The 26,559-nt window shown below is 32.1% G+C and overlaps 3 protein-coding genes across 4 annotated transcripts; 1 reads left to right on the forward strand and 2 right to left on the reverse strand.

Annotated features, from left to right (window-relative positions):
- Positions 1-5,556: 5,556 nt before the first annotated feature.
- Positions 5,557-9,458, reverse strand: LOC146918534 (senescence/dehydration-associated protein At4g35985, chloroplastic-like). The gene is made up of 5 exons (XM_085720173.1): positions 8,842-9,458; positions 7,544-7,683; positions 7,158-7,324; positions 6,595-6,679; positions 5,557-5,873 (listed from the first exon to the last, which is right to left on the reverse strand). Exons 1-5 carry the CDS (start codon positions 9,415-9,417, stop codon positions 5,714-5,716), a joined length of 1,128 nt encoding a protein of 375 aa, XP_085576299.1. The 5' UTR covers positions 9,418-9,458; the 3' UTR covers positions 5,557-5,713.
- Positions 9,459-15,223: 5,765 nt separating this feature from the next.
- Positions 15,224-19,669, forward strand: CB5LP (cytochrome B5-like protein). Its single transcript, XM_085720176.1, has 6 exons — positions 15,224-15,359; positions 15,464-15,581; positions 15,691-15,731; positions 17,638-17,715; positions 18,102-18,193; positions 19,160-19,669. Exons 2-6 carry the CDS (start codon positions 15,500-15,502, stop codon positions 19,224-19,226), a joined length of 360 nt encoding a protein of 119 aa, XP_085576302.1. The 5' UTR covers positions 15,224-15,359; positions 15,464-15,499; the 3' UTR covers positions 19,227-19,669.
- LOC146918536 (uncharacterized) lies at positions 19,610-25,922 on the reverse strand. 2 transcript variants are annotated; one of them, XM_085720175.1, is made up of 14 exons: positions 25,603-25,922; positions 24,549-24,604; positions 24,121-24,295; positions 23,924-24,025; positions 23,757-23,828; positions 23,186-23,302; positions 22,837-22,914; positions 22,462-22,524; positions 22,288-22,384; positions 21,965-22,043; positions 21,677-21,888; positions 21,219-21,364; positions 20,421-20,543; positions 19,610-20,127 (listed from the first exon to the last, which is right to left on the reverse strand). In XM_085720175.1, the coding sequence occupies exons 1-14, from the start codon at positions 25,687-25,689 to the stop codon at positions 19,969-19,971; spliced, it is 1,566 nt and encodes a 521-aa protein (XP_085576301.1). In that variant the 5' UTR covers positions 25,690-25,922; the 3' UTR covers positions 19,610-19,968. The 2 variants fall into 2 exon arrangements, with proteins under 2 accessions (XP_085576301.1, XP_085576300.1); XM_085720174.1 differs by having other exon boundaries at positions 21,219-21,388.
- Between the last annotated feature and the right edge of the window lie 637 nt (positions 25,923-26,559).

Below are 26,559 nucleotides of genomic sequence, written 5' to 3' on the forward strand. Positions count from 1 at the left end.
AGGGAGTGGTGCTACTGTCTTGGGTGATGTCCAAATGGTGGTGATTCAGTCTGCATGTGGTGATTCCTGATCTAAGGTCATGGTTTATTGAGTTGATGGTGATTTTAGTGGTTGTTGGTGATGGGTACCACAAGTGGTGGTTGTTGATGTTGAGTTGGGAGGCAAAATGTTCACTGTCTCTTTCTTGTGTGGTGGTGAGTTCGAGGTGTGGCGATGATGATGATGAGGAGCTTGTGGGTTATGTTGTGTTGGGTGTTTTGTGTTTTTTTTCCTTGCGGGTGCTGAGTTTGCGGCTGTTGGAAAAACACAGGTTGTCTAGTGTTTTTGTGTGGTGGTTGTTTCCTTCCGATCCATATCTATGTGGAGGAGATGGTGGTGTGAGATGCTAATGTAGGCCACGTTTTTGGTGGTGTGAGGAGGTGTCGGTGGGTCTTCAACGGTTGGGTTCGATCAGAACCTTCTCATTCGGTTCGACTACCATGTTATCTGGTGGTTTGTCGATGTGGATTGATGGTGTTGCTGCTGTGAAGGTGGATTTTATTGTTGCGCTGGTTGTTGTTGTTGCAAATGGATTCTTTAAGATGACATCGATTGTTGTTGCAGCGAAGGTGGTTGTTGTTGTTTCAATCGTTATAGTTATCGGTTGTTTTTCAAAGGTTGTTGCTTGTTGTGTTGGTTCTTGACGTTGCTGTTTGGGGGTTGTGTGTGAGCAGCGGAATGTAGGTGGTGGAAGTTGTTTTTGTGGCAGCTTGTGACATTGGTTGAGGGGTTTTTTTTTTTTTTTATGTATGTTGGGTGAGGGTTTTGATACAACTTTTGCTTTTCTCTGTATGTTGCTACTTTACGACTCCTAGTCTAGCATTCCTTGTGCTGGTTAGGATTCTGATTTTAATAAATTCCATTTTGCCTTCTTCAAAAAAAAAATGTAGAACTAAGTAATAATCTATTTCGGTTGATCTAGTGATGTTGATTTGAGACTTTATGGTATGCTCCTCTTCAAGGTGAACTAATTTACTTCTCCAAAAAAAAAATTAAACTTTGATCTTTTAAAAAATAAATTGACATAATTTACATAAATCCTATCTTTAGTAACTTACCATGTGCCCTTGAACACATGTTAACATTTTCCTAATAAACATGCCATGTTTTTGTTTTTGAGAGGGAACATACCATGTTTTTTGACAACTCTATTGGATTTTTTTAACATGACTGTAAAAAGTAAATAAATTAAACGACACTTATTTTGAAATGAAAAACTATATTAATATTAAAATCATATATGCTAGAGTCACTACATGAATAATCTCCATTTTCCTTGAAAAAATGAATAATCACCATTGTCTACGTAACCCTTGGAACAGCAAAAAAATTATTCTTGGGTGTTGGATGGTAAAGGGGACTGGTCGGTCTGTCCCATTTACGTCTGCCCTGCTTAAGCTCGTAAAAAACAGAACGAGATGGATCAAATTAATTTAAGCGACTGAATTTAAAATTCAACCCCGTCCAGTTTAGTGGCGAACTTACGAGTTGACGGACCGACCTATCAAACAAAAAATAATAATTTTTAATGTATTTTTTTGGCAATTTTGTTTTCATAAAAAAAAATATGTTGTATTTAAACAAATAAAATTGCAGCAAATAAAATTGCTGTAAAAATAAGTTTATGAGATGAATTTGAGTTTGAGTTATGATAGGTTATTGGATCGCTCCAATTAAAATTTTGTCTAACACTTTGAATAAAAAAAATAAAAAAATTACAAGTTGACGAGTCAGTAGCCTGACCCACCTAGGCCCTGCTCCGGCCCGCTTTTTTAACGAGTTAAGCGGAGCAAGCAAACGAAAAGGGATGAGTTCAAAACTTTGGCTCAACCCAAAAAAATAGTGGGTTAAACGAGCCGACCCGACAAGTTGTACCTGTTTTGTCGTCCCTACTTGAGTGTTTTTGACGGACATTAATATAATATCCTAATTCTTAACGGAAAGTGTGTATTTTTTTAGTTTAAAATAAATCCAAAACATTGGTAAATTTACTCATAATTGTTTTTTCATGAAATCAACATAATTTTTTTAAAAAAAGTCTTTCAAAAATGACGATTATAGACATACCACATTTTGTAAAACTAATTTTTTAGCGTATAAAATTAAAACAACCAAAGCACTTATCTTAAGACAAACTAATCACAACATTTCAAAGTAGAACCCTTTCTCTTTCAAACAAACATTAACTCAAAAACAAACAGGGAAAATAAAGAGTTATTAAAATTTCTGTAGACGCCGTACGTTTGGGTGTTGAAGATCCATCTACGTCCTCAAACCCAAGATATCTGACCATCAATCCAAGTCGTTGCTCTGTAACTCCTCCATCGACATCCTGACCTCTTAACTCGCTTCTTTAAAATTTGGGGCGTTCAACCTTAAACCACAACCACAATAAAGGGTCATGAAGTAAATCCAACATATTTCCTCTGGTGATATCTATAAGCAACTATTCCTTTTTCAGACTCATTAAATAACTTATGTATTTTGATTATATTATAATCAGATGCATTAATAATTCAATAAACTTAAAAAAATAAGTAGTTCTTTATAAATTTGATGGAAGAGAGTATATACAACATGTATAGTGCAAATACACATAGCATAAACTTGGCATAAATGATAAAACGTGTTCGCATATCAATTATCACACAAAGACCAAGTAAGGCACAACCTTAATGCAATGCCTACATGACATTGCATATGATTCTTAAATTTCGCATCCCTTCCTCTATGGTGGTGGATCGCCATCTAGTATGATTCACAAATGTGTGGTCGCTTATAGACATCACATATCAATTATCACACCATCTAGAAAAAGAAACCTCTTTCTCTCATTCAGACTCCTTGACTAAACTTTTTTTGGAGCTCAAAAATCAAAGTAGGATCCTTTGATTTGTAACGTTGTTTTCTTGTGATAATCTCCATGTCCATATAAAATATTTATAATTATCAGTTTTACTGTTCTATTTTATCCCTTAGCTGCATAGATTGGTCATCATAAAAATGCTAAGACACTAGCTAAGAAAAGAAAACAAATAAAAAAAATGCATTGAAATTTATGTAATTAATTCTTTAAATGTTTTTTCAAATACAAAATTTTCTCTCTTAGATTCCTTAACAATTTCATTAGGGCACTTGCTAAACACGTATTTAACATGTTGATTGCTGATGTGTGAGGTTAAATGGATGACATGTCTGTTACAATTTCCAGTTTAAAACCCAACTCATAAACTTCTATCCATAAAAAAAAAAAAAAAAATTGATTTTGCGTATTATTTGTTACATTTTTTGCCACCCTTTTTTCCTAGTTCCGGCCATGTTCATATTAGAAGTATCCTACCTACCAATACGGCAATACCTACTTATAAGATTGTTTAAGATAATTCAATGTGTTCCTTTTCCACATTCCAAGTACTAGGATTCTTTTCTAAAAAAAAAAAGTACTAGGATTCTAGGTTTATTGGTTGTTATTACTTTTTTTATAAGAAAAAAAAAAAAAATTGGCTATAATTACTTTTTTTTTTTTTTTGGATAGAATTGGCTATAATTACTTGCAAAGCCCCATGATCGAGTGTCTCCATATTTAAATTAAATTCCACGTGATAAATGATGGAGTGCATATTTTATCCGTCTAATATTGTGGGTCGATTTCAAATTTTTCATAAAAAAAAAAAAAAAAAAAATCGTGGCCCTAGTTTCACACTGATAAGTAAAAAGTGTGTTATAATATGAAACTTCTAGGATACTCATAAATTTTGGTGTATCAGATCACAAAGATAGATATATGAAAATTTCCACCGTCCTCATCTTCACTCCTCATGCATCACATGATTTTTTGGTGCATGCAGAGTTAAGATATTGACTTATAGTCTAATCTTGAGAATTAATGGAATCCTACCCACTAATTTTCTCTCCTCTAGTTTTGATTGATTAATCAAGGGATTAACGCATCATTATCATAATTCAAAAACATATTTAAAAATGGTTTGATCTCTACTTTATTTGATAGTAATTGTTATTAGAGAGCATCATTATCTTGGACTTATTTCTTTCATAATTAAAGGGAGTGGAGTAGGTATACAAGCAAAAGTGTTCACACTCATCTGAGCAAATTCAATTGTCGTTTCATCTTTATAGTATGTCACACGTTGCTTCTTTAATTTATAATAGCAGCTTTCCATTTTAGGACAGACAATAACAAACAAGATAATTTTTTCTTATAAAAATAGTAGTACTCCCTCCGGTCCTATTTATAAGAGAAACTTGAGTCAACAAAAGTTGATGTATCTAGTTAACAATTCAGTACAAATACATTGAGTTTTGTTGACCTAATTTTCTCCTATAAATAGGACCGGAGGGAGTATTACTTAAACAACAACTAGTATTAAATAATTGCGTAAAAAATTAGTATTAAATAATAAATATAAACCCGAGTATTAAAGAAGGGTAGTGTTAACTTGTGCCCTTAGGGCACATGTTAAGAAAGCCAAAAAAAGAAATATTCTCTAAAATTTTGTGCATTTAATGGATTAAAAAGTTAAAAATTAAATGGAATGCACACATTCCAATATATTATTTCTATATTTGAATCATTAACTTGTGCCTTGAGGGCACAAGTTAACATTTCCCATTAAAGAATTATGTTAGTTTTTTTTTGGAAATGGTGTTTTTTTAGTTTTTTCTAACAGGCGTTTAAGATTTGATTTTAATTGGATTAGATAGTACTACTCAATAAATGATACTAAGCACAAAAAATAAGGTGATTTAACTTATAATTTAGTCTAGAGGTAGTAAAGTTATAGTTAGTCTTTGTCGCTTCCTCAAAATTCGTCACTATGTAAAATTCATTTTCAAAATGGTGGGATCTACGTAAATTTCATCCAATAAGAAAAAATGTGCTCAATAGACAATGATAGGGTCGATGTTTTTTTTTTTTTTTGAAGAAATCAAAATGGATTATACTCCCTCCGTTTCAAAATACATGTCCAAGTCAACCACTTCACATATGCCAATGCACAATTTTGACCGTTAATATCTTTAATTATCTAAAGTAAAAAATTATAAAAATTTAATATTTTGAAAATATTTGTCGAGACAAATCAAACAACATCTTACATGCTAATATTTGTATTCATACATTAGTTAAAAAGTATGGTCAAAGTAAGTCAAATGAATAGTGCACATTGCAAAAATTGGACATGTATTTTGAAACGGAGGGAGTATTAACACCAACAAACTATCCCCCAACATAAGGTGTGCCAGAGAGAATAGACCAAAGTTTACATCAAAAGATCAAACCACAAAAAACAAAAAATTAAGTACCACCCAGGCACAACCAAGGGTTTTGGCACCAATCGTGAAATTGATAAGGGAAAGCTACCCAATTTGCTTTACACCACCAAAAGGAAATAAGTTTTATATTTTCCAAAAGCTTAATAATTGAGTTCTCTTTGCCCCGGAAATGATAGGGTCGATGTTACTGTCTTTTCAAATAAAAATAAAAAATTCAAGCAAACATTACTCCATAAGATTTTGATCCATCTTTCTCAATAAGCTGATTTTTCTTAAGTCATCTTATGGCACAACAACACAAAATACTTGTATAATTCTGAAGGAAAAAAATCCACGCCTTCATCTATGTTAAATACAAAGCAACATGATTGTGTAATAATATCTAATATTTGCTTGCATTTTTGGCAGAATTTCTCAGTGTAGCTGCAGTAGAAGCTGGATTGATGGCTTTTCTTATCTTAGAAACATTCCAAGCAGTATTAGCAGCATGTCCTGCAGTTGCAAATACATGCTCAGTTGCTTCCCCTGCTTCTTCCCCATACCTATATAACCAAGACACACACTCTTGTTAATTAGGATACTATTTTACTCATCTAGTATTCAATTTTGTGATTTTCACTCTTTTTTATTTATTTGGTTGGTAAATAATTAACGTGGTAGATTGTTAAATCTGTCTAAAAAAATAGCCTATATCTGATAGCGGACGTGCCTATAGTGGATAACATATAAGTTAGCTGATAGTTGATAAATTAATATGTTGAGTTTTTTAAGTGATTGGTTAAACTAGTTGTTCAACTCGATGCAAAATATGAAATGACATAAAAAGATTTTTTTTTTAATTAACATTTGACCTTTTTCAATTAAAATAATGAGGGTAAAAAATGAGGGAAAAACAATGTTCTATAAGTTAAAAGATCAAATGTTGCTTGAAGTAGCATTACGCTATAAGCTAGTGAAAAAATGTTATAAGTTCATGAGAGAATATGGTTACCAAACAAATTTATTTTAATTATACGAGCTTATACGCGATGAGTTAAATAACGTTTGTTAGTTTGCTACAATTAAATAACATTATTTTTTTAATGAAACTATAGAAGAAGAAAAAATGTATATGTAAGGCAATCATTAAGGGTAAAATTGTTATTTGGAATGAGTTAAATTCAATTTAAACAATTAAAATTTCCTTTGTGGTCTAACTATATATTTATGCTAATAATGTAGTGGTTTTTTGTTTTTGAACAAGAATAATGTAGTGAATTTTACCTGTTAGAAACCATTCTTGTTGCAGCTTGGGAGGTGGCAGATAGAGTTTGTTTTTCAGCTGCCTCTGCTGCTTCAAAAACCTTGTCTGTGACATTAAAAGATAATATACTAATCAAGTTGATGCTACCACTTGATAAAAATATAAGATAGAGTGGTGCTACTAATTAATTGATTGATATTGGTGCATAAGTTATTGTTTTAATTTTGACAACATTATAATGGTGTAAATCCACCTTTTAGTAGTTGAAATTGTAAAAGTCGGTCAATTTAGTCCTTTGATTGACGTACTTTAATTTAATTTAAGCAATGTTTTAAAATCAAATAGAAGACTGAACAGGTTGAACCATCTAGGTTGAATCGCTGTTCCGTTGTCACCGACTTAAAACAAATCGTGGTTGAACTGACAAGCAGACTGATCCGATTCCTAATTGAACCGACCAGTCCGGTCAGGTTCTGTAAACACTAAATTTAAGAGACTAATTTGCTATTTTGTAAATTTTAACATCATGCTAATGTTACTCTAAGATCTTCAACTTTGGTTATATGAGAAAAGTTTTACTTACTGACTGCATCAAGGGAAGCCAACAAGACCTCTCCTGGGAGCATCTTAAGGAATGCCTGCCCTGGTTGAGATTTAAGCACAGGAGTCATCAATGATCCACTCACTATTCCAACACCATTGAGTAAAGATTTGGATAAGTGTTCTGTCATATTTGTAAGCTTTCTCACACTAGATTGCAAACACATGAAAAACTAGTTAGAGTCGGTGTAACATTTTAACTGTAGATTAATTTTGATGTGCTGTCATAGTAAAACTTTTTACACCGGCAATCATTTACAAACCATCATTCGTATGACTTTTCAGATAGATATGATTAAAGTCAGGTATTTTTAATGATCTGACGATTATGATTGAGACAGTGTAAAATAGTCAGGTATTTTTGAATACCGTATGAGGTTTTCATTCATTCTGTTGTTCTTTGTGGCAGCAGCAGTTTTGTTGTTCATAGTACTTTGTTTGACCATGCCATTGCCACCATTTATCTTATCTGAAGGACTATTTAGGATATTTTGTCCTCCTTTTTGAACCTGATTTCAAAACAACTTTTAAATTTAGCATAATGATTAATGATTACTTTTCAAACAAAAATAGGATAAAAAAAGTCATGCAGTTTCATGCGGTAAACAATTTCAATCATCGATTTGAAATCGAACAGATTAGATTATACACTCACTAAATCAGTTTTAAACAATTTCGATCATTCATTTTGATCAAGCGATCGTGGTCGCAAAAAATACATTTCCATTTTTTAGCTCAATCTAAAAGTTGGCTATTTGGTATAAAATTTAGGGTTATGCTAACCGATGTTTTACTGGCTAAAGAAGGCAAAACAAGAAAGTTTTAAGTTGGAAATAACAATTTCTAGATTTTTGAAGATCTGACTGCACAACTTCCAACACAATACTACTATATTTGCTTCTTTAACCGGTGCCCTGCGGGCATTGGTTAGTATTTCCTTAAAACTTATGGCAATTTTCAACTTATTTCTTTAAACTCTCCAAAATATCTAATGAAAACAACTTAGAACTTTATATGAAAACATGTTGACTTTATATTATCTTTTTATAAAAAAACACTTATATCATAAGCGCTTATTCTATTCTATAAGCAATTAATTTATGGGTTAATTATGTTTCTAGTCCCTATAAAATAGTGACCTTGTAAGTTTAGTCCCTACTTAATTTTAATAGCATTTTTAGTCCCTATAAAAAAAAATTTACTTATAATTTTAGTCCCTGCTAAAACAAAGTTTGATTAATTATCCTTAAACTCTTAAATTTTTGAACGATTTTTTTGAGACAAGATTAGAACACTATGAAAGGTTCGTTTACTAAAATTTAGAATTTTCTGACATGAAATGAATTAAATATGAATTTTTTAAAACGACAAAAGTTAAAGATAAAAAGTAATAAAATCTGGATGTAGAAATCAAATTTTGCAATAATTTTTTGCGGACGAACTTTTAGTAATGTTCTAAACATGTCTGCAAAAAATTGTTCAAAAATTTAAGAGTTTAAGCATAAATTAAACAAATTTGAATTGAGTAGGGACTAATACTCAGTGCAGAAAAACAAAATTAGGGACTAAAAATGCTATTAAAATTAAGTAGGGACTAAACTTACAAGGTCGCTATTTTATAGGGACTAGAAACATAATTAACCCTTAATTTAGTTGTATATCCAAACCTGATTGGTGTAAGCATTACTACACATAAAGATACCCTTAACAATCTGACCAGTTCCACCAGCAATAGCCTTAGCAAGAAAATGATTATAATTTTCAACACTTGGAGCAAACTCTTCCCAATCAAGATCACTCTTCTTCTTACTCAATTTCAAATCAGAAAAGCAAGAGTGTTCCTTAAGAAAAGATTCAACCAAAGCCATGCTACCAGAAAATTCATGTGGAAAAGTAACACCATAGCTTAGAGGCTCATGACCATCTTTCACAGGCAATGAAAAGAGGTAATGAAGATTATCAACTTTCACAACTGGTTCATCTTTTGTTAAAGGAAATTGAACATTGTTTCCTATTTTGATGATTGTTGCTAAAGAAACATTTTCATCAACTATTTTTATGATCATGAATTGTCCTTGTGTAAGTTCATGTGCTTCTCCTTCATCCATTAGATACACTTTACATCCTGGAATTTGTATAAGAATTTCTTGTCTAAGAGTTTTTGGTTTTGTTGAGAAATTTGGAGAAGCTATAGGAATGGTTTTTTCCATTGGTGGTAGGGTTTTGGAGTCAGTACAACCCATGTTTGTTTTTTATGTGTTTTGATTTATGGACCGTTTGGAATATGAATGGAGATAGATAGAGATAGATATGTAGATTGAAAAGTTTATGCTTTTATATATTCTTAGCTTTATTCTGTTACTAGTGATTGGTGATTAATATGGTATCAAGGTATAATGTTACTTTGTGTGGAATTTGGAAATGGAATTTGTGATAGAAATTTGAGAGCTTGTTCAACAATCTTCATTAGCATCACATCTTATGTGAACAAGAAATATTTTATTATAAGATGTATTATTCTTTCTCCATTAATGTTACTCATTCTTTTATGAGTTTAATAACTTTAGGCCTATGTAAAAGAACTAGAAGTGTAAAAGAACTAGAAGTCTAATCATATTTCATTTTGTTATCGGAACCACTATTAATAGAGTGGGGAAAATCGATCCTCTAAATTGTAAATATTTGTCGAAATAGTCTCTTATTTTTGCGAATTAAGATACATATTTTTATACATATTTTTTGAAATTGTAAGATATCATTCAAAATTATAAAAGACATATTTGAAAACGTAAAACATTGATCAAAAGTTGTCCTCTTTAGAACTTAGAAGTTATGATATGACATGTTAACTGAACATGTCACGTTGCATGCTAATCTCGCATCCAGTTCAACTCACTAGAGACTATTGAACATGTCACATTACATGTTGATCACACATCCATTCCAACTCATTAGAGACTATTTGCCTCCGAAATTTAGGGTTTAGGGCATGCATGAATGATGTCCTTGTTTGTTTGGCTTTTGTTTGATGTGCATGTATGTAGAAGAAGTGGACCCTTCCTTCCGGTGGGATTTAGCCTGGGAAAGGCTACTTTTTTCCCACAATGGGAAAGTTGTTTTTAACCATTTGATTAAATGAAGAACACAATTTTATCATGCTCTTATAACACTGGATTTTTTCTCACTTTCTTCCTAAACCATTCTCTCTCCCACATGTCTCTTTTACCCACTATTTTCATCTTCCCCTTTCCAGTTCTTCGTGTTTTGTCTCTGCAATATTTCCATATCAATTATGATTTATGACAATAAAATTGTACAAATTACATTTATTAAATGATACAAAATAGTTTGCTTCTGTTATCCAATTTGTGCATTCCATCATACTAATTATCTTGCTGTCAAAATATAAATTGATGTTATCTTCAACTCTTGGTCTAAACATGTTAGCACTTAACACCCAAGTCATTAACAAGAGTTATGTAATGGCTTGCAAGAAACACAAAGGAAAGATAGTGTTTCAATTTTTGTAGGTTTTGTTTTGTCCCAAAACTAGAAAAAGGGTTTTCTTTTTTCTTATTTGATGGATGTAGTAACTCTGTTGAAATCAAGATAAAAAATTAGATCTGAAAAGAGGTTGATATACATCTTGAGCCTTGCCATTATTAACAAGACAATCATTATTAATGAGGCGTTTGAAAATTGTTGGGTTGATAAAATGTGCAGAACTGAAACGTGGGAGAGAGAATGGTTGGGGAAGAAAGTGAGAAAAAATCCAGTGTTATAAGAGCATGATAAGATTGTGTTCTTCATTTAATCAAATGGTTAAAAACAACTTTCCCATGGTGGGAAAAAAGTAGCCTTTCCCAAGCTAAATCCCACCCTTCCTTTGTATGTAACCAATTGTTAACCTTTATGTTCCTTTAAGGATGAGGAACTTGCATTTTTCCAGTATTGATTAATTTTTCTATTCTTTCTACCTTCATTGTTGCATAGTGTGTAAAGTTTTCATCTTTTTTGGAATAATCCTTATTTATTAATTTTGTTACGTCTGCAGCAATTTAACCTAATTTTTTCCCCCTCATTTGCTTTATTAGGTTTGCAATTATTTAACCTAACAAATTCCATCTAAAAAAATGCATCGCACCAATTTCATTCCTATCCTTTTGCCTTTTTTTTTTTTTTGAAGAAAATATTTTCTACACTTATTTGATGCTGCACATTTGTTCTAGAAACTATGAGCATATCAATGATCACGTTTGATGCCTTCTATTTTATACTTTTTTTTCGGCTACCCTAATTTCCATGTAAACTTGGTTATATATCTACCTGAATTATTGATAGGATTACCGAATTTTCTTTTATAATATTTTCAGATGTCATACATTTTATGAAGTGTTTTATTTTGTCTACTATGGATTATCACGTGTTATTTTTTCACCGTTACCTATTATATATTGCATTTTATTATTTGTATGTCAATCCCTTTACAATAAACCCGAGCGAGGCACGGGTCAAAAATCTAGTATCTTTCTTATTGTACATTTATGAAGAATACTTTACTTCAATGGTTGGAAAATGTACAGGCCTTTATTCCGTATAAAATCTTCTAAAACAAAAGGCTGCCTTATATTAATGAAGAAGCATTTTTCTTTACAAGTATTCTCCATGTATAATTTTTATAATAAAATTTTGTTAAATTATTTTAGATCGTATTGTATTGCAACCGCATATGTACTACGTATATGGATTCATAGGTTGCTCATTGTATTATTTTGGTTAAATTACATATTTGATATCTTATTGTATATTTTATTATTTCACTTTGATTCAATAACTATTTATTTTTCCGTTTTACTCTTCTTCATTCGATCATATTAGTCATTTATGTTCATTTTTAACCAAAAACATCTAAAATGGACTAAAATTATAAATGGTCCACAAAAACCTCATTAATTTTTTATTTTAACCATCGAATCTTTTTCTTAAAAATAGAACTATTATATCTTACAACTCTATTTTTTTTAAATAATACACCACAAAACAAAATAAGGGATCAAACATGTAAAAAAAGAAAAGAAAAAGGAAACTTGATATTCGGCTCAATGATCGACTAATTCATAAATAAGACCAATTCATTTGTTCACTAGCGAGTGACCCAATTGAAGTGAGAGTAAAACTCTGTACAAAATGACTTAACTCAAGAACTGTTAGCATCGAAAGAATTTGGGGAGTGGTTATGGTGCATAAGTAAAACTTATGCACCATGCATAAGCCCAGACCGGATCCGGCCCAGTAAACCAAGCCCAAACGAAAATTACTTTCTCCACCCGCGAAATTGCTTTCTCCACCATAATCATCACCTGTAACAACCTCCCGTCGCCTGTACCAAACTTCACCGCCACCGGCGAACATCATCACCGTCGTCGTTTTCCACCATCATCATCATCGTCGTCATTCACAATCTTCATCACCGTCGTCCTTTTCTGCGACTTCATCATCAACGTTCGATTCTTCCATCTTTTTCACCATAACCGCCACCGTAACCGTCAGTCACCATAATCATCACCACCGCACTTCATCATCATCAAAATCACCTTCACGCAACCATTCTCAACTTCACGCAACCATCTTCTTCATCATTACGGTTGTAGAAATTGAACTTCAAAACTCAACAAAAATCAACAACACTCTTCAAAAATGAAATATAAACAGGTATGAACTTATCTTGAGAAGTTGAAATAATTAGAAAGTGTTTTGAAAGTGATTTTGTTAGTTAGAAACCATTTCTGTTTTGTTATTATTAGTTAGAAAACCTAGATTGACATTCTAATTTCGAATTGGGGAAAATGAAGTCAAATTAATGGTTTCAGAGTGATTAAATGTGGTGATTATAGTATGTTTTGTTTAAAAATTATGCCAAAACCATTTGCCTGTGTAAATGGTTTCTGAGATTTTCACTATGAAACCATTTTCCTGTGGAAATGGTTTCAAAGTGTTAAGTTGGTTCAATTATAGTGTTGTTGTTGTTTGTTTGTTCATGATGTAAATTGATCATGTAGATCTTGTTACTATTGGAAAATTGATCATGTAGATCTTGTTCATGATGTAAGTAGGTTCAATTATAGTATTGTTGTTGTACTTTGTAAACACTTGTGCTGAGGAAATATGGTAAAACCATTGTGCTGAGCAAATGGTTTTGGTCAGTTGTACTCCAAAACAATTGTCTGTAAATTGATCATGTAGATCTTGTTACTATTGGAAAATTGTTCATGTAGATCTTGTTCATGATGTAAGTTGATTCAATTATAGTGTTGTTGTTGTACTTTGTAAGCACTTGTGCTGACCAAATGGTTTTGGTAAACTCTGGAAAATATGCTAAAACCATTGTGCTGAGCAAATGGTTTTGATCAGTTGTACTCCAAAACCATTGGCCTGTGAAAATGGTTTTGGTGAGTAATAAGCTAAATTCATACTCCATCAGTTTTCAATCAAGTAAAATTCAGTTTACTTCAGTTTTATAGCATAAGTTTTATAGAATTAGTTTTCAATTCAATGATCCTTTACTTCAGTTTTATAGCATCAGTTTTGTGTTTTATAGCATCAGTTTACTTCTGAAGTTTTAACAGTAATTTTCAATGATTCAACCATAAGCTTTGTATGTAAAACCATTGGCCTGTGGATATGGTTTTGGTAAGTTATACTCCAAAACCATTGGCCTGTGGATATGGTTTTGGTGAGTAATCATCAGTTTTATAGCATTGAGCTAATAAATCACAGATTGAATATTCACATTGAGATAAAAACATCACATATTGAATATTCACATTGAAATAACAACATCACAGGTTGAATGATTCAAATCTGTGATTTTATCTCAGATTGAATGAGTTAAATATCACAGATAAAAACATCACAGATTGAATGAGTTAAAACTGATGATTACTCCAAAACAATTGGCAATGATTCAATCTAGTACAATTCAGTTTACTTGAGTTTTATAGCTTAAGTTTTATAGCATCAATTTTCAATTCAATGATCCTTTACTTCAATTTTATAGAATCAGTTTTCGATTCAATGATTCAACAGTAATTTTGTATATTCAACAGTAATTTTCACAGATTGCATCGAATTAATAGAATAAATCGAATTAAGAGAATAACTCGCCGGATAATTACGTCGGAGTGAATAACGTCGGAGAAGGTGAGTAATACGTCGCAGAGAAAGATGAGAATCACGTCGGAGTGAATAATCACGGCTAAGAATCAAGTTGCAGATTCGAGAAACAGTGAGAATAGCGGTGCCGGCGATGGATTTCTGAATCGGAAGAATCAAGATAGAGAAAGCGAGTAAGGGTGAATAACGTCGAATAGAAGGATGAATAAGGGAAGAATCACGTCGAAGAAGCAAGCGACGCTGAGAATCACGTCGGAATGGCAAGAAACCGGTGAGAATCTTGATTGCGCCGGCGACGGAATATGGAAACGGTGAAATTCTCGATCTGGAAAGGGAAGAAACGTTGTAGCAAGCAGAAAGCATAAGATTAAAACACGTGTACAAAATCCGACGGTTATGATATATTTGGGCTGAAGCATCAGATTATAACACCTGTCCTTGATCTAATGGTTCAGATTGGCTTATGCATGGTGCATATATATATCCTTATGCATAATAACTTGTGCCAAGAATTTGAACTTCTGACTTAAAGATGAGCACACGCTTTAGTGTCTCAAACTTATACACGATCAAAATCTAACTTATTTTCAAGAAAAAGACAAGATATTGTTGGGCCTTAGTTAGAAATTCTTACAAGCCCAACATGAGCGGCGCAAACCCATGTCATATGGTAATTGCTCTTCCCCCATCTGTTTTTTCTCACTCCCGTCAAATATCCGAGCATGAGTTAACTCATGCAATGCATTTTCAACGTGAGTTAACTGACGTATGTGTATTTTTCAGCGTGAGTTAACTCATGCAGAACGGAAATTAGCAAATATATGGAGTATGTGAGAAGAGCAATTCTATGTCATATCTGTATTTTACAGCCCAGCCCAACACTCTCACAAATCACAATCTTAGTACTTGTTTTGACTCACGACATCTCATTCACCATTAATGAATAAATCCTGACATTTTCAAACGTTGTTGTGTTTGTTCTTCTATATGTTCCTAACTTCATTGATCACTGGTAAGTGAAAAAAAAAAAAAAAATCTTCTCTCTCTATAATTGCTACTTGTTATTATGAATATGATTGAATTTTGTATTCCCTTTAATTTTTTTCTGTGTTTCAGATTGATATAAGCATTAAAGTTTCAAACTTTATCAAAATGGTATTGCTAATTGCACTTGCATTGCTTCTTGGTGTTTTCATTGCTTTTCTTCTTTTCAACCCAAAACTTCACAAATCTGGTTAGTACCCTTTTTTTGTCACATTCTTCTGATTATTATATTATAATAATGAAATTTTGATTCATGTATGCATGTTTATGTTTATATGCTTTGTTTGCATCTTTCTCAGGACAAAAGGGGAAAACTGGTTCCAGCTCAAACACTGATAAGGTATTAGGGTCTGTTTGGATTGACTAATTTAAGTTGAATTTAATTAATATACTCTGTCAGTGTACAATTACTTTACACATGCATCCACTGACAGAGCATATTAATTAAGCTCATTTAAGTTTTACTACTGGTATAAGCACTTGCGACGCTTGTTTGATATAATTAGTGAATTGATAGATATTGTTAGAGTTTGTTAAAAGTAGTTAAATGTTGGTTAGTATTAGTTACAAATTATAGTTAAAATGTGTTAGTTTAGTTAGGATCGCTATATAAAGTGGATCCTACACCAACTGTAATTAACATTTTTTAGGATAACTTATAAAAACAGCTTATAGATTATACAAAAACAATTTGACTTTATTTTTATTTGTGTTATATAAATAGCTTATTTAGCGCTTATATGATAAGCACTTATGCTTTAAGATGCAAAATAAATTGTTTATCCAAACAAAGTCTTATTCAATTGATAGCTGAGATCTTTTTCTGTCTTTATTTTTAATGTTTTATTTTGCTGGTAGGTCTACAATTTCATTGATCATAGAACCATTAAGTTGAATAGTGTGATTTTCTATTTGTGTTACTACTTTTGTTTTACCAACGAATGGTATAATTTATAGAACTACATTTTGGATCTAGGTGAAACTAACTCATTTGTGGTTTTGTATTAGTTTTTTCTAAATTAGTGGATCACCAATATATTCCCAAAATCGTAGGTGCCGTGGCGTTCGGCCCCACAAATTAATGAAACTCTAAAATGGTCTGTTAAATTGAAAATCTTTGATCATATTAGTCTGTTTGAGTCGATCAATTTTGACTATAAAATTAATACCGAAGGACTAATGTGACCGAAGTTTGTTAAAGAAATTATTTTGAAATTATATTAATTTCAGGAACCAAATTCACTTATAACCACAATTTTAGGGACTAAATTAGTGATTGACACTTTATTTATTGTATTATAATTGTGTTGGATTCTAAAAATTCTAAAAAAATTGTTGTATATATCGTACAATTCTTCTGTGCCAATTCTTCTGTACCACGTTGTACATGTGCTTTCTAGAGGCTAAGATGAGATTTCAACCCAACAATAGAGAGCGTGTTAAAAAAGGAGTGTTAATGATTATCTTGGTAGATTCTCCTTTTTGACATGGTATGATATTTTTCATACTTGTTTCTTGTTTGCGTTGAGCACACTCTTAAAAGCAAAGGCGTAACTTATAGGAGGCCTTTAAATCAGATCTATCATAATGATGAGATTGAACGAGTAAGGATTAGAGTTTACCATTTTGAAATTTAGGGGTGCTAGTGAGAAGTAACTTTGGGGCTGCTATTCTGCAGATCCTCGCTTATTGAGTGGAACGACCATCTTTTTTAGCTTTACACTTGCCTGATGTTAGATAGGACCTCCTTGGTATTTAGAAGGAAAACTGTCACTCACACTTTTCTAGTATTGTACGCGGTGTTTTAAAACCGAACTGACAGTTGAGCCTTAAACTGGCCTTTACTACGGTCCTGTTACTTTGGTAGTTCGATTGCAGTTTCCGTCTCGGCTCGAGCAATTTAAGATAGTTGAACCATGACCGAGATGTCTCACCAGTTCGATGTCTGATTCGGTTTTTTAAACAATGATTATACAAGCCTTAAGTTAGTTTGGTAACATGAAAATTCACTTGCCATAGCTTCGTTTCACAGAACTAGCAATTGTGAAATGGTTTATTGGACCGGAAGTAAATATGTGTGAGCTGGGCTTAAATATTTGTGAACATAATATATTGTGTTACCTTTTGCCTAAAAGAAATTTTACACAAGGAAATGTGTCTCAACCTTGATTTTTGAGCTTTTTAGTCGTGCTATAATTTTTTTTATCCAATTTGTATCATGTTTTTATACTGTATTTTGCTTGCAGACATCAAAGTCTTATAGTAAAACTGAAGTCACGTTGCATAACACAAGAACAGATTGCTGGATAATCATCAAGAACAAGGTATGATATTTTATGCGCCTTTTTAATGTACTATTCCTTTGGCTTAAAACCAAATAGTATTTCCATATCAAATCTTCTGTTCAGCGTTAAGGCCCTGTTTGGATAAACAGTTTAACTAAGTGCTTATAGCATAAACGCTTATCATTTAAGTGCTTATGTGTAAGCTATTTTCTACAGCAAAGGTTAAATAAAGTCAAATTGTTTTCGTATAAGTTGTTTTAATAAGCTATCATGGAAATGAGATGTAAATAGTTTATGGACATATCATACAAGTACGTATGCTAGTAGATAAGCTCAAATAAGGCAAATCCCAATGCTATGATTTTTCACTTTTTCCTTTGTAATTGATCCAGAGCTTTATTCTTTTGGGTTTCAACTCACTGTAGGTATATGATGTCACCTCATATGTGGAGGAACATCCAGGTGGTGATGCCATTCTAGCACATGCTGGAGATGATTCAACTGAAGGATTTTTCGGGTATATTCCTTATGTACCTTTTCTGTGATGAAGAATTATTTCTGAATTTACCTGTTATATTTTTCTTACTGAATATGTTTTCTCATTTTTCCCAACAAAGTATTTCATGCTTCCTTCTTGGGTATTTATTAACGGGATTAAGCATGCCTTCGTTGTTCTTATGAAATACTGATGTTACACGCAACCCGGAAAGAAGTATAAGTTTCCAAAGTTGTGAAAGATTCTTTTGAAAACTACCTGAAAAGTTAGGATCATATTTTGTATGTCAGATCAATCATCTCAAACCTAAACCATTAGGTCAGAATGAACAAATAATTGTGTTTAATAATTTGTATATAAAATTAAATATAACTATAGTATCATCTTCTAACCTCATCACATTTTCTTGTTATTTGAAAATGTTATAATGATCTTCTAATAATCTAATGAAGCTATCTAGTCAGACATAAAAATTGGTTTTTGGTTGATAATATATTATCATGCTATATGACCTCAAGTCTACAAATAAGCGTCATTGTGCCTCCTTCAGGTGAGGTATCAGTCTTCAAAATAATGTGTTCTTCCTCGTCATGTTTATCTTTCACATGCAGCCAATCTTATGAATTTTTATGGTCATAAACTCATCAGTTCTATTTTCTGACAAACAATTTGAACCGTTTTCACTGTCACTTTTGTTGAAAAAATTCTTCCCATTTGTGTCGTTTTCAAAGTTCAATGCCAACATTAACTACTGTTTTGTCAATAATCCTTTAACTAATATTGCAGAACAAGGAACAGAGGTAGCAGTTAGCACATAACTTATAATAAAACACTTTAATCATATTGCAATAATGTGAAACTTCTTTTTAACAAAGCTTAATCTCATGTTGGATCGCTTCATTTGTATTTAGTCTTCTGTATGTATTTTTTTTTGACCGTTAAGTCCATAATACCTTTATAATAACTCCTCTGCCTCTTACATTGCAGGCCACAACATGCAACTCGAGTCTTTGACATGATTGACGACTTCTACATTGGAGACTTGGAGCAATAGCTAATACTATACTTGGATTTCCATTGCAAACCTAACTTTCAGTCCAAAAGTACGTTTGCCTCAAAGGAACTCTATAAATATTTTGGATTCATTTGTACGTTCGCAGTTTCTAAGCAGCATTGGCTGGTTTGTAATGTTCAAGAAATTTGTGATTCGACAATTCCAATATTCTATTTCTTGTTGCCCCTCATTTTTGCGCTCCTTCTCTGATCATTTATCTTCAGTAGACAGTAGTTAAGATGTTACCGTTTGAAAGTGGAGGTTAATCTTGTCATTCCCAAGTACTTCGTTTTGAACATATGATTATCCATGCAATAGCATGTTGTCTTATAATTGTTTAAACTTAACAAATGTACTGTTTAGGTAAAAGCCATACAAGAAGCTTATGTGAACAGAAAAATGGAATCATACAATTGAATGTGAATCATTGACTGTATCTGTATGTACATTTAGTGGTTCTTGATTGTTATACATGAATTACAGAGTTGAATTGTTACAATTACAAAATTTTCTACAAGATGAATTACCATATATATTGGAATTTAATAACAAAAATATGTAACTAGGATTCTACCTAACTAAAGAATCGATCAACCATGTGGGAGATAGGAGTGACACTAGACAGATATTGTATGCTCCTTGAGGTCTGCCTTGGTCCTGGCCCTGACGAGCCTTCGAAACCCAACTCACTTAAGCCTTTGTATTCCAAAAACGATTTTGTTAAATTAAGCATTTTTTTTAGTTATTCAGATCTCTTTGGTTGACGCCATTCCGTGTATTTCTTGGACAATGAACTGAGGAGTGGTCCTTTTGAAGGAAACCCTTTTCTTCCATGTAAAAGTTTTCCAGCCAAGTCTGTGAAAACTGGAGCCATATCCTTGTTTGGTTGAGTCCTATCTATCTGAAGAAAATACAAAACAAAAAACTCTAGATGAGAAAAAGGATTGCAAAAGTACATGAATAACTTATGATGTCTTCATAACATGAGCTTTTTTGAACTTGTTATAAGTTCTGCCAAATAGTTTATTGTTATAAGTTGTTTTCAACGTATGCAGAGTTTACCTACATTCTCTCTTTGATTGTAGAAAAAACTTATAAGTAAGCTCTTATCTGATAAGTACTTATTGGTAAGCGTTTAATTGAAGTGTATATTCAAACATTCTCATAATTTTTACTAAACCTTGACCAACTTACCTTGCAGATTTTTCCATTTTTCAAATGGTATATAATACCAGACCAATTAATAGATTGAGAGAAATGAGAACGAATTGCAGATATAGGGTATAGAAAGTTATCCACCAACATAGCAATGAATACCTGCTCAAGAAAAAATTAAAGAAGAAAAGAATCACTTAGCTTACCACCTAGTAAATGTGTATTTCTCATATATTGGCATATACTCACACAAATTCATATATTAACATATTATAATATTTGTCCAACATATATTCACTCAAATTCATGCATCACTTTCTCTATTTCATATTGAGGGTCTATTTGGATTAGCTTATTTGAACTTATCTAATGTCATAAGTTTGAGTCTGTCATAAGTTTGAGTCTGTTTAAGAGAACTTATGAAAACAACTTATCACATGTTTATAAGTTGTTTTTAGCTTATTTTCATATATTCTCTAAGATATCTTATATCAAAACAATTTTATCTTATTTTATCTTTTGCTATAGAAATTGTGTGTTCGCAAGTGTTTATCATGATAACCGCTTATGCTATAAGCTGCAAATAAGTAGTTTATCCAAACAAGGCATGGCAACTTGATCTTTTAGATCAACGTGTTGATGTCAATCCTTGTTGTGTCCATGTATCATGCTTCAGTTTCTTCTCTTATTTTAAAATTCTAACTTCTTCCAATTCAAAATTTTGGTTTTTCTAATCAGCTTTTTAACATGCAAAGACATATCATTAACTTCAAATTATTACACAAGCTTGGATAAAAGACTTATTATTTTGGATTAAGAACTTGAAGAAATACTTACAAGACACCAGTTATAGTTAACAATAGAAAGAGGAGGTTCCTCTGGGGACAACATGTTGCAAAGCTGAACTTCTATCCTTGTCAAGTTCCACATTGAAAGAAGTTCAAGAAGAGTGCATATGGCTAGAAAGTACACCAGTGATAACCCTGAGAGAAGGAAAACTGTAAAACCTAGGATAGAGTAGGTAACAAGATAAGTGCATGTTATTCCTGAATCTTAGGTATCTGATAGCACAACATCCCGGTTCAAAAGAAAGCAAATACGAAAAACACAAATAAAGAATACGCAAGTTTTGATCACTGAGTTCGGCCAATTGTGTCTACGTCTCCATTTACAGAATGACTACTATGATTTTCTGTTGTTCAAGTTTAGAGTTACGTATTACAATATGTGTTTAAATACTACGGTCTAGTTCAAACACTAACAACCTACCTAAAAAGAAAAAGTAGTATTCTCACCACCAGAAGTGTAGGCCATTTCCTCGACTGAGTAACCCTTATAGTGAAACTGTAGTGCTGCTGCAACATGAACCATCGCCATAATGTATGGCAATACAAACCCCCATGACAAATAACAGTGAACGGTGAATAGTGCGCGGTTCATCACACGGTTAACTTTCGTTGTGTACGACTCCAAAACAAATGTTTGTTTCCTCAAATAATTCCAGTACCTGTACATGTAGAACTAATTAACAGATGATGCAGAATGAAACTTTAGTTTACAGATGAATGATGGTTACAACAAACCTTCCAAAATTAAGATCAGTTGCAAGCGGATGAGGAAAGACAGCGACCGGAGGAGAAGAAATTAGCTTTTTATGAGCTCCTGTAAAGGATAATAAACAGAAATGAATCTAGACCTATATGATAAATACGAAAAAATGCAAACAAAGTACACACATATTTGATCACGGAGTTTGGCCAATTTTGCCAAAGTCTCCGACTGTAAAGTGATCGCGGTATCTTTATATTTGAACACTCGTTATTTTCAATGAGAAATGCTGATATAGTTGTTATATGATGCTCACAAAGTAGTTAATATAAAAGTTTTAACAGTATCAATTACTCACCAGCTATGGCTGCAAGAGTCATGTCATCAGAATATCCACCATTTCGAAGTTCTGAGACTACACCACAATTATCTTGCATAAAGTCTTCAGCATGCATCTGTAGAAAAAATGAATAGTTAGAATGCAAGTATTTTTATAAACCAAAGAAAAAGAAAAAAGGTAGAAGCTACTTGCCATCATGCAACCTCCCCACAAAAAGAAGGTTTTTCCACCAGTGGCAAATCCTATTGAACAAGGCTGTGGAACAAAAAAAAAATCATCAGATATGAACAAATGAGTTGAATAAGTATAATTTATAGTAGCCATCAAGATCATGGTTATCAAATCGAGATTGAAATCGTGAATTGGATTACTTTTTTCTGAATCTTATTATGAATCATAAGACACTGTCAATAATGGAATTCACCATAATAAATTGATATTCAAGATAAGATTCATGTCCAAATACATGTATGAATTGAGTATGGAATCGAGATATGGATCGGATGTATCATAAACGCTGATAACCATGATCATTAGAGAGACATAAATCTAGAGGTAGGTGTGTACCATATGGTATTCATAGATGCAATAACTCCCTAAACTTCCAGATGGTAAATCAAGAGGATATCCAGTTTGTATAAATATCTGTTGAGCATCATAAAAGTATATGAGTGTAATCAAATAATTATAGGCTAGTAGAACCATAAATATTTCAAATAACGTCTACACATGTTTTTAAATTCGGATTGTCTGCAGTCGGAAATATCATGCATTCACGCATTCAGTGGAGTTGGACTGTTTTTTTTCTTTGATAAGCGAGTTGGACTGTCTGATTTCGATCTAATTGCCATCGATGTGCTGACTGTGTGGAATTATTGACTGCGGCCAATCCGGATTTCGAATTTTTAAGGCATACCTCAGGATTTCTTTCCATCTCACGAGCGAGTGCACCAATTGATCCAGGATGTAGGCTCACATCATCATCCAAAAACAATACATATTTGCTGTCTTTATCCATGGTCTCCACTCCAACCTGCTCAATTGCCAATACTATTGTAAGACTAAGATAGTTGGTCAAATGCATCAAGAAATGACAAAGCAATTAATCAACAGGAATGAAAATACTTGGACATCAAGTAACAGTAGATACAACATAGATATCTTTGCTTAACAAGTGTTCTACATATGACACACTTACCATATTGAACCTAGATTCAAATCGCGAATCGGAAAACCTATTTTCCTAATCTTGAATTGAAAATTTATTATGAATCGCAAGAAATCTAGATTCAAATCGAGATACGACTCGAATGTATTGTAAGATACTGATAACCATAAATGATACAGCTATGATAACAACATGTAGAACATCAATATGATATTAACTTCAATTACATATAAGCAAGAAAAAAACCAGGTTTCATATATAGTATGACCGTAAATTGTTTGAAAATAATAGAAAAAATATATGCAATAAAAAGGTGTACCAATTGATTGTGAATTTTTTGACTACAAGTTGTTGACAAACCAGCTACAATTACCCTAGCCTCTACAGAACCCTGCATATATAAAAGATTATTAATTTATGAGAATTCCAAAACTGAAATAGAGTGATTAAAGGGAAATCAAGCTTCAAGATGAATTTCACTTGCACCTCAAATTCTGATAGTAATCTTGATACAGCATGGTAAGCAGGATCTTCTGTACTTTCTACAACTAAAATAAATTCTAGAGGACCACCATATAGAGATGTTAACTGCATAAAAAATCAAACATTGTTATCTTTTTTTCTGATATTTTTGCTGAAGAATTCATGCAATATTTAATGTTATAGTGGTGTGTGCTCTATACCTGAGTCCTCCAATTATGGAGATTGTGTTCACCAAACCCCTTTAGAGGCATAATTACTGTTACTTTTGGCAAATTGACCTGATTGGAATGCTCAAGTTCATTGATATCATGACAAATGAAAGCAAAGCTATTTCCATTCTGCATACTTCTCCTTATTCTTCTTATCTCTCTTTTCCTATAAGACAAAAAAGTGCCTCAAAATTCTTATGGACACAACAATTAGAAGTTTCTTAACTTTGTTTGACATCAATGCACTATTTAGCACCAACACCTCGGATTTAGGGCATGTCCGACATGTGTTGGTGTTTAACGTCGAGACATGTGGTTACATCCAATCACTTTTGTTTTCTTAAACTATTACGGAGTCTCAGTGTCGTGTATGATGTATGTGTTTGTGTCTGTGTCAGTGCTTCATAATCAATGAGTACCTGACACAAGCAGCTGAAGCCCACCCAAAAGCTAAGACTAAGCAAATGATACATCCCTGCACATTGAACATAAAATTCAGATTATGGGGACAAACACATTAAGTTTTGAGCAACTACACAAATGGAATTAGACATCGCATCTTAACCTAATATTTTAAGACATTAAATATATGGATCCTTTCACTTGTATATTGTTCAACTTCCACTTTTCCATCCAATGTGAAACTCTTATTCGTACTTGATATACCAACAAAAATGACCTTGTTTTATATGTACTTTAATTGAAAATTGGGGAAGCTACATTTATTAAAGTGACACTAATAGTTATTTTACGATCGTTCCTTAGAGGATTTAAACTTTGTTCCTTGAGATTATTAAATCAAACTCTTACCACTGAAACACGTCTAGGTTTTAAATTTCATACATACATCCACACGTACATACATACACACATACATACATACATACACACATACATACATACATACATACATACATACATACATACATACATACATACATACATACATACATACATACATACATACATACATACATACATACATACATACATACATACATACATATATATATATATATATATATATATATATATATATATATATATATATATATATATATATATATATAGGGTTATGTTACAAGCCACCCTTTGGTGGTGTCTTTTATCAAGTCACACCTTAAGGTGTGATTTTCACTTTTTAGTTATAACTTTGATAAAAGACACCTTCCTAAAAGTAAGTTGGTGTCTTTTCGCAAATGCTCATAGAGTAACTTGATAAAAGACACCTTCATAAAATGTGTCTTCTATCATAACCCATATATATGTGTGTGTGTGTGTGTGTATGTATGTATGTATGTATGTATGTATGTTTACATGACATATATACATTGTATGCATATATAAAGGTTTCAGTTTTACATATGGAATTGCAAAAAAAGGGTTGAAATATGAAATTAAAACATGTGACAAAAAAACAAAGAAAGTTGAATATGAAAAAGAGAGAGAGCAATGCAGAAATGGAAAACCTACCTGAATTTGAATGAAAAATCCAAAAGGAGAAGAGAATTTTGAGCTGAGAGAAAAGAGGAAGGAATCAAGAGAGTCTAAGGAAGGCATTGATATTGTGAATGACACTTTTTTCTGTTATTCTTTGAAACAATTCTTCTTTGATTCTTACATCACAAAAACACAAGGAGAAATTCTTCATTCATTGAATTTGAGCCTATTTCTATGTCATTTTCTGTTTCTCTCTCTATTCTTTATTTTCTATATCTAATATTTGATAATGAGAGAGAGAGAGAGAGAGAGAGAGAGAGAGAGAGAGAGAGAATGTTTTAAAACACAAGCTTAAAATAGAGAAGAGAGGGATTGGTTGTTATTTATAGTTTTTTAGACTCCAAAAACATTACAATGGTACCATGCAATGTGTTTGTCACATTTCACGTGTGTATGTTCCAAGTTATTGTAACATGCTTCTTTTATATTCCATTTGAATAATTTCATACAAATTGTATATTGACATTGCTAATTAAGAGTTTAGGATAATATTAAAAAACAAAATAAATTTTATACATGTATCCAAAAAAAAATTTATAAAATGTATTATTTATATAAAAAAGGTGTGACCACCAGGTCTAACGCAAGTGGTTGATGCACAAGGTTTGAGTAAAAAAGTCAAGCTACAAAGAAGTCTTTTAGACCTACGGATCTATTTAAGTAAATATAAATAAATTTTTATAAACATTCTTATTAAATTAGACTTTGGACTTTGTGTTAAACATTTTCATGTTTTTTTTAATCGAAAAACATATTGTTGAAAATGTTTGTGTTAAGCAAATTGGTAATAATTTTGAAACATCAAACTGAAGACAACATGCAACAGCAAACAACACATTAAACCATAATATGTTTAGTAACCAAGAAAAAAAAAACATAATATGTTTACTTTTCACAAACAATTGTTCAAGATTTAAGGAGTATTTTTTA

This window comes from Medicago sativa, chromosome 6 (assembly GCF_051527215.1).
Source record: "Medicago sativa cultivar Bolivia chromosome 6, Bolivia_mono, whole genome shotgun sequence".
Classification (NCBI taxonomy): Eukaryota; Viridiplantae; Streptophyta; class Magnoliopsida; order Fabales; family Fabaceae; genus Medicago; species Medicago sativa.

Coding starts and splice junctions, on each gene's coding strand:
- LOC146918534 (XM_085720173.1), bottom strand. CDS start 9,417: ATGGGTTGTACTGACTCCAAAACCCTACCACCAATGGAAAAAACCATT. Junction 7,684..8,841: donor GTAATGCTTACACCAATCAG/GTTTGGATATAC, acceptor TTTTGAAATCAG/GTTCAAAAAGGAGGACAAAA. Junction 6,680..7,157: donor GGCTTCCCTTGATGCAGTCA/GTAAGTAAAACT, acceptor TTAATGTCACAG/ACAAGGTTTTTGAAGCAGCA.
- CB5LP (XM_085720176.1), top strand. CDS start 15,500: ATGGTATTGCTAATTGCACTTGCATTGCTTCTTGGTGTTTTCATTGCT. Junction 17,716..18,101: donor GGATAATCATCAAGAACAAG/GTATGATATTTT, acceptor AACTCACTGTAG/GTATATGATGTCACCTCATA. Junction 18,194..19,159: donor TCAACTGAAGGATTTTTCGG/GTATATTCCTTA, acceptor CTTACATTGCAG/GCCACAACATGCAACTCGAG.
- LOC146918536 (XM_085720174.1), bottom strand. CDS start 25,689: ATGCCTTCCTTAGACTCTCTTGATTCCTTCCTCTTTTCTCTCAGCTCA. Junction 24,296..24,548: donor GCTTCAGCTGCTTGTGTCAG/GTACTCATTGAT, acceptor TTTGTCTTATAG/GAAAAGAGAGATAAGAAGAA. Junction 22,525..22,836: donor GCATCTATGAATACCATATG/GTACACACCTAC, acceptor TTTGTTCCACAG/CCTTGTTCAATAGGATTTGC.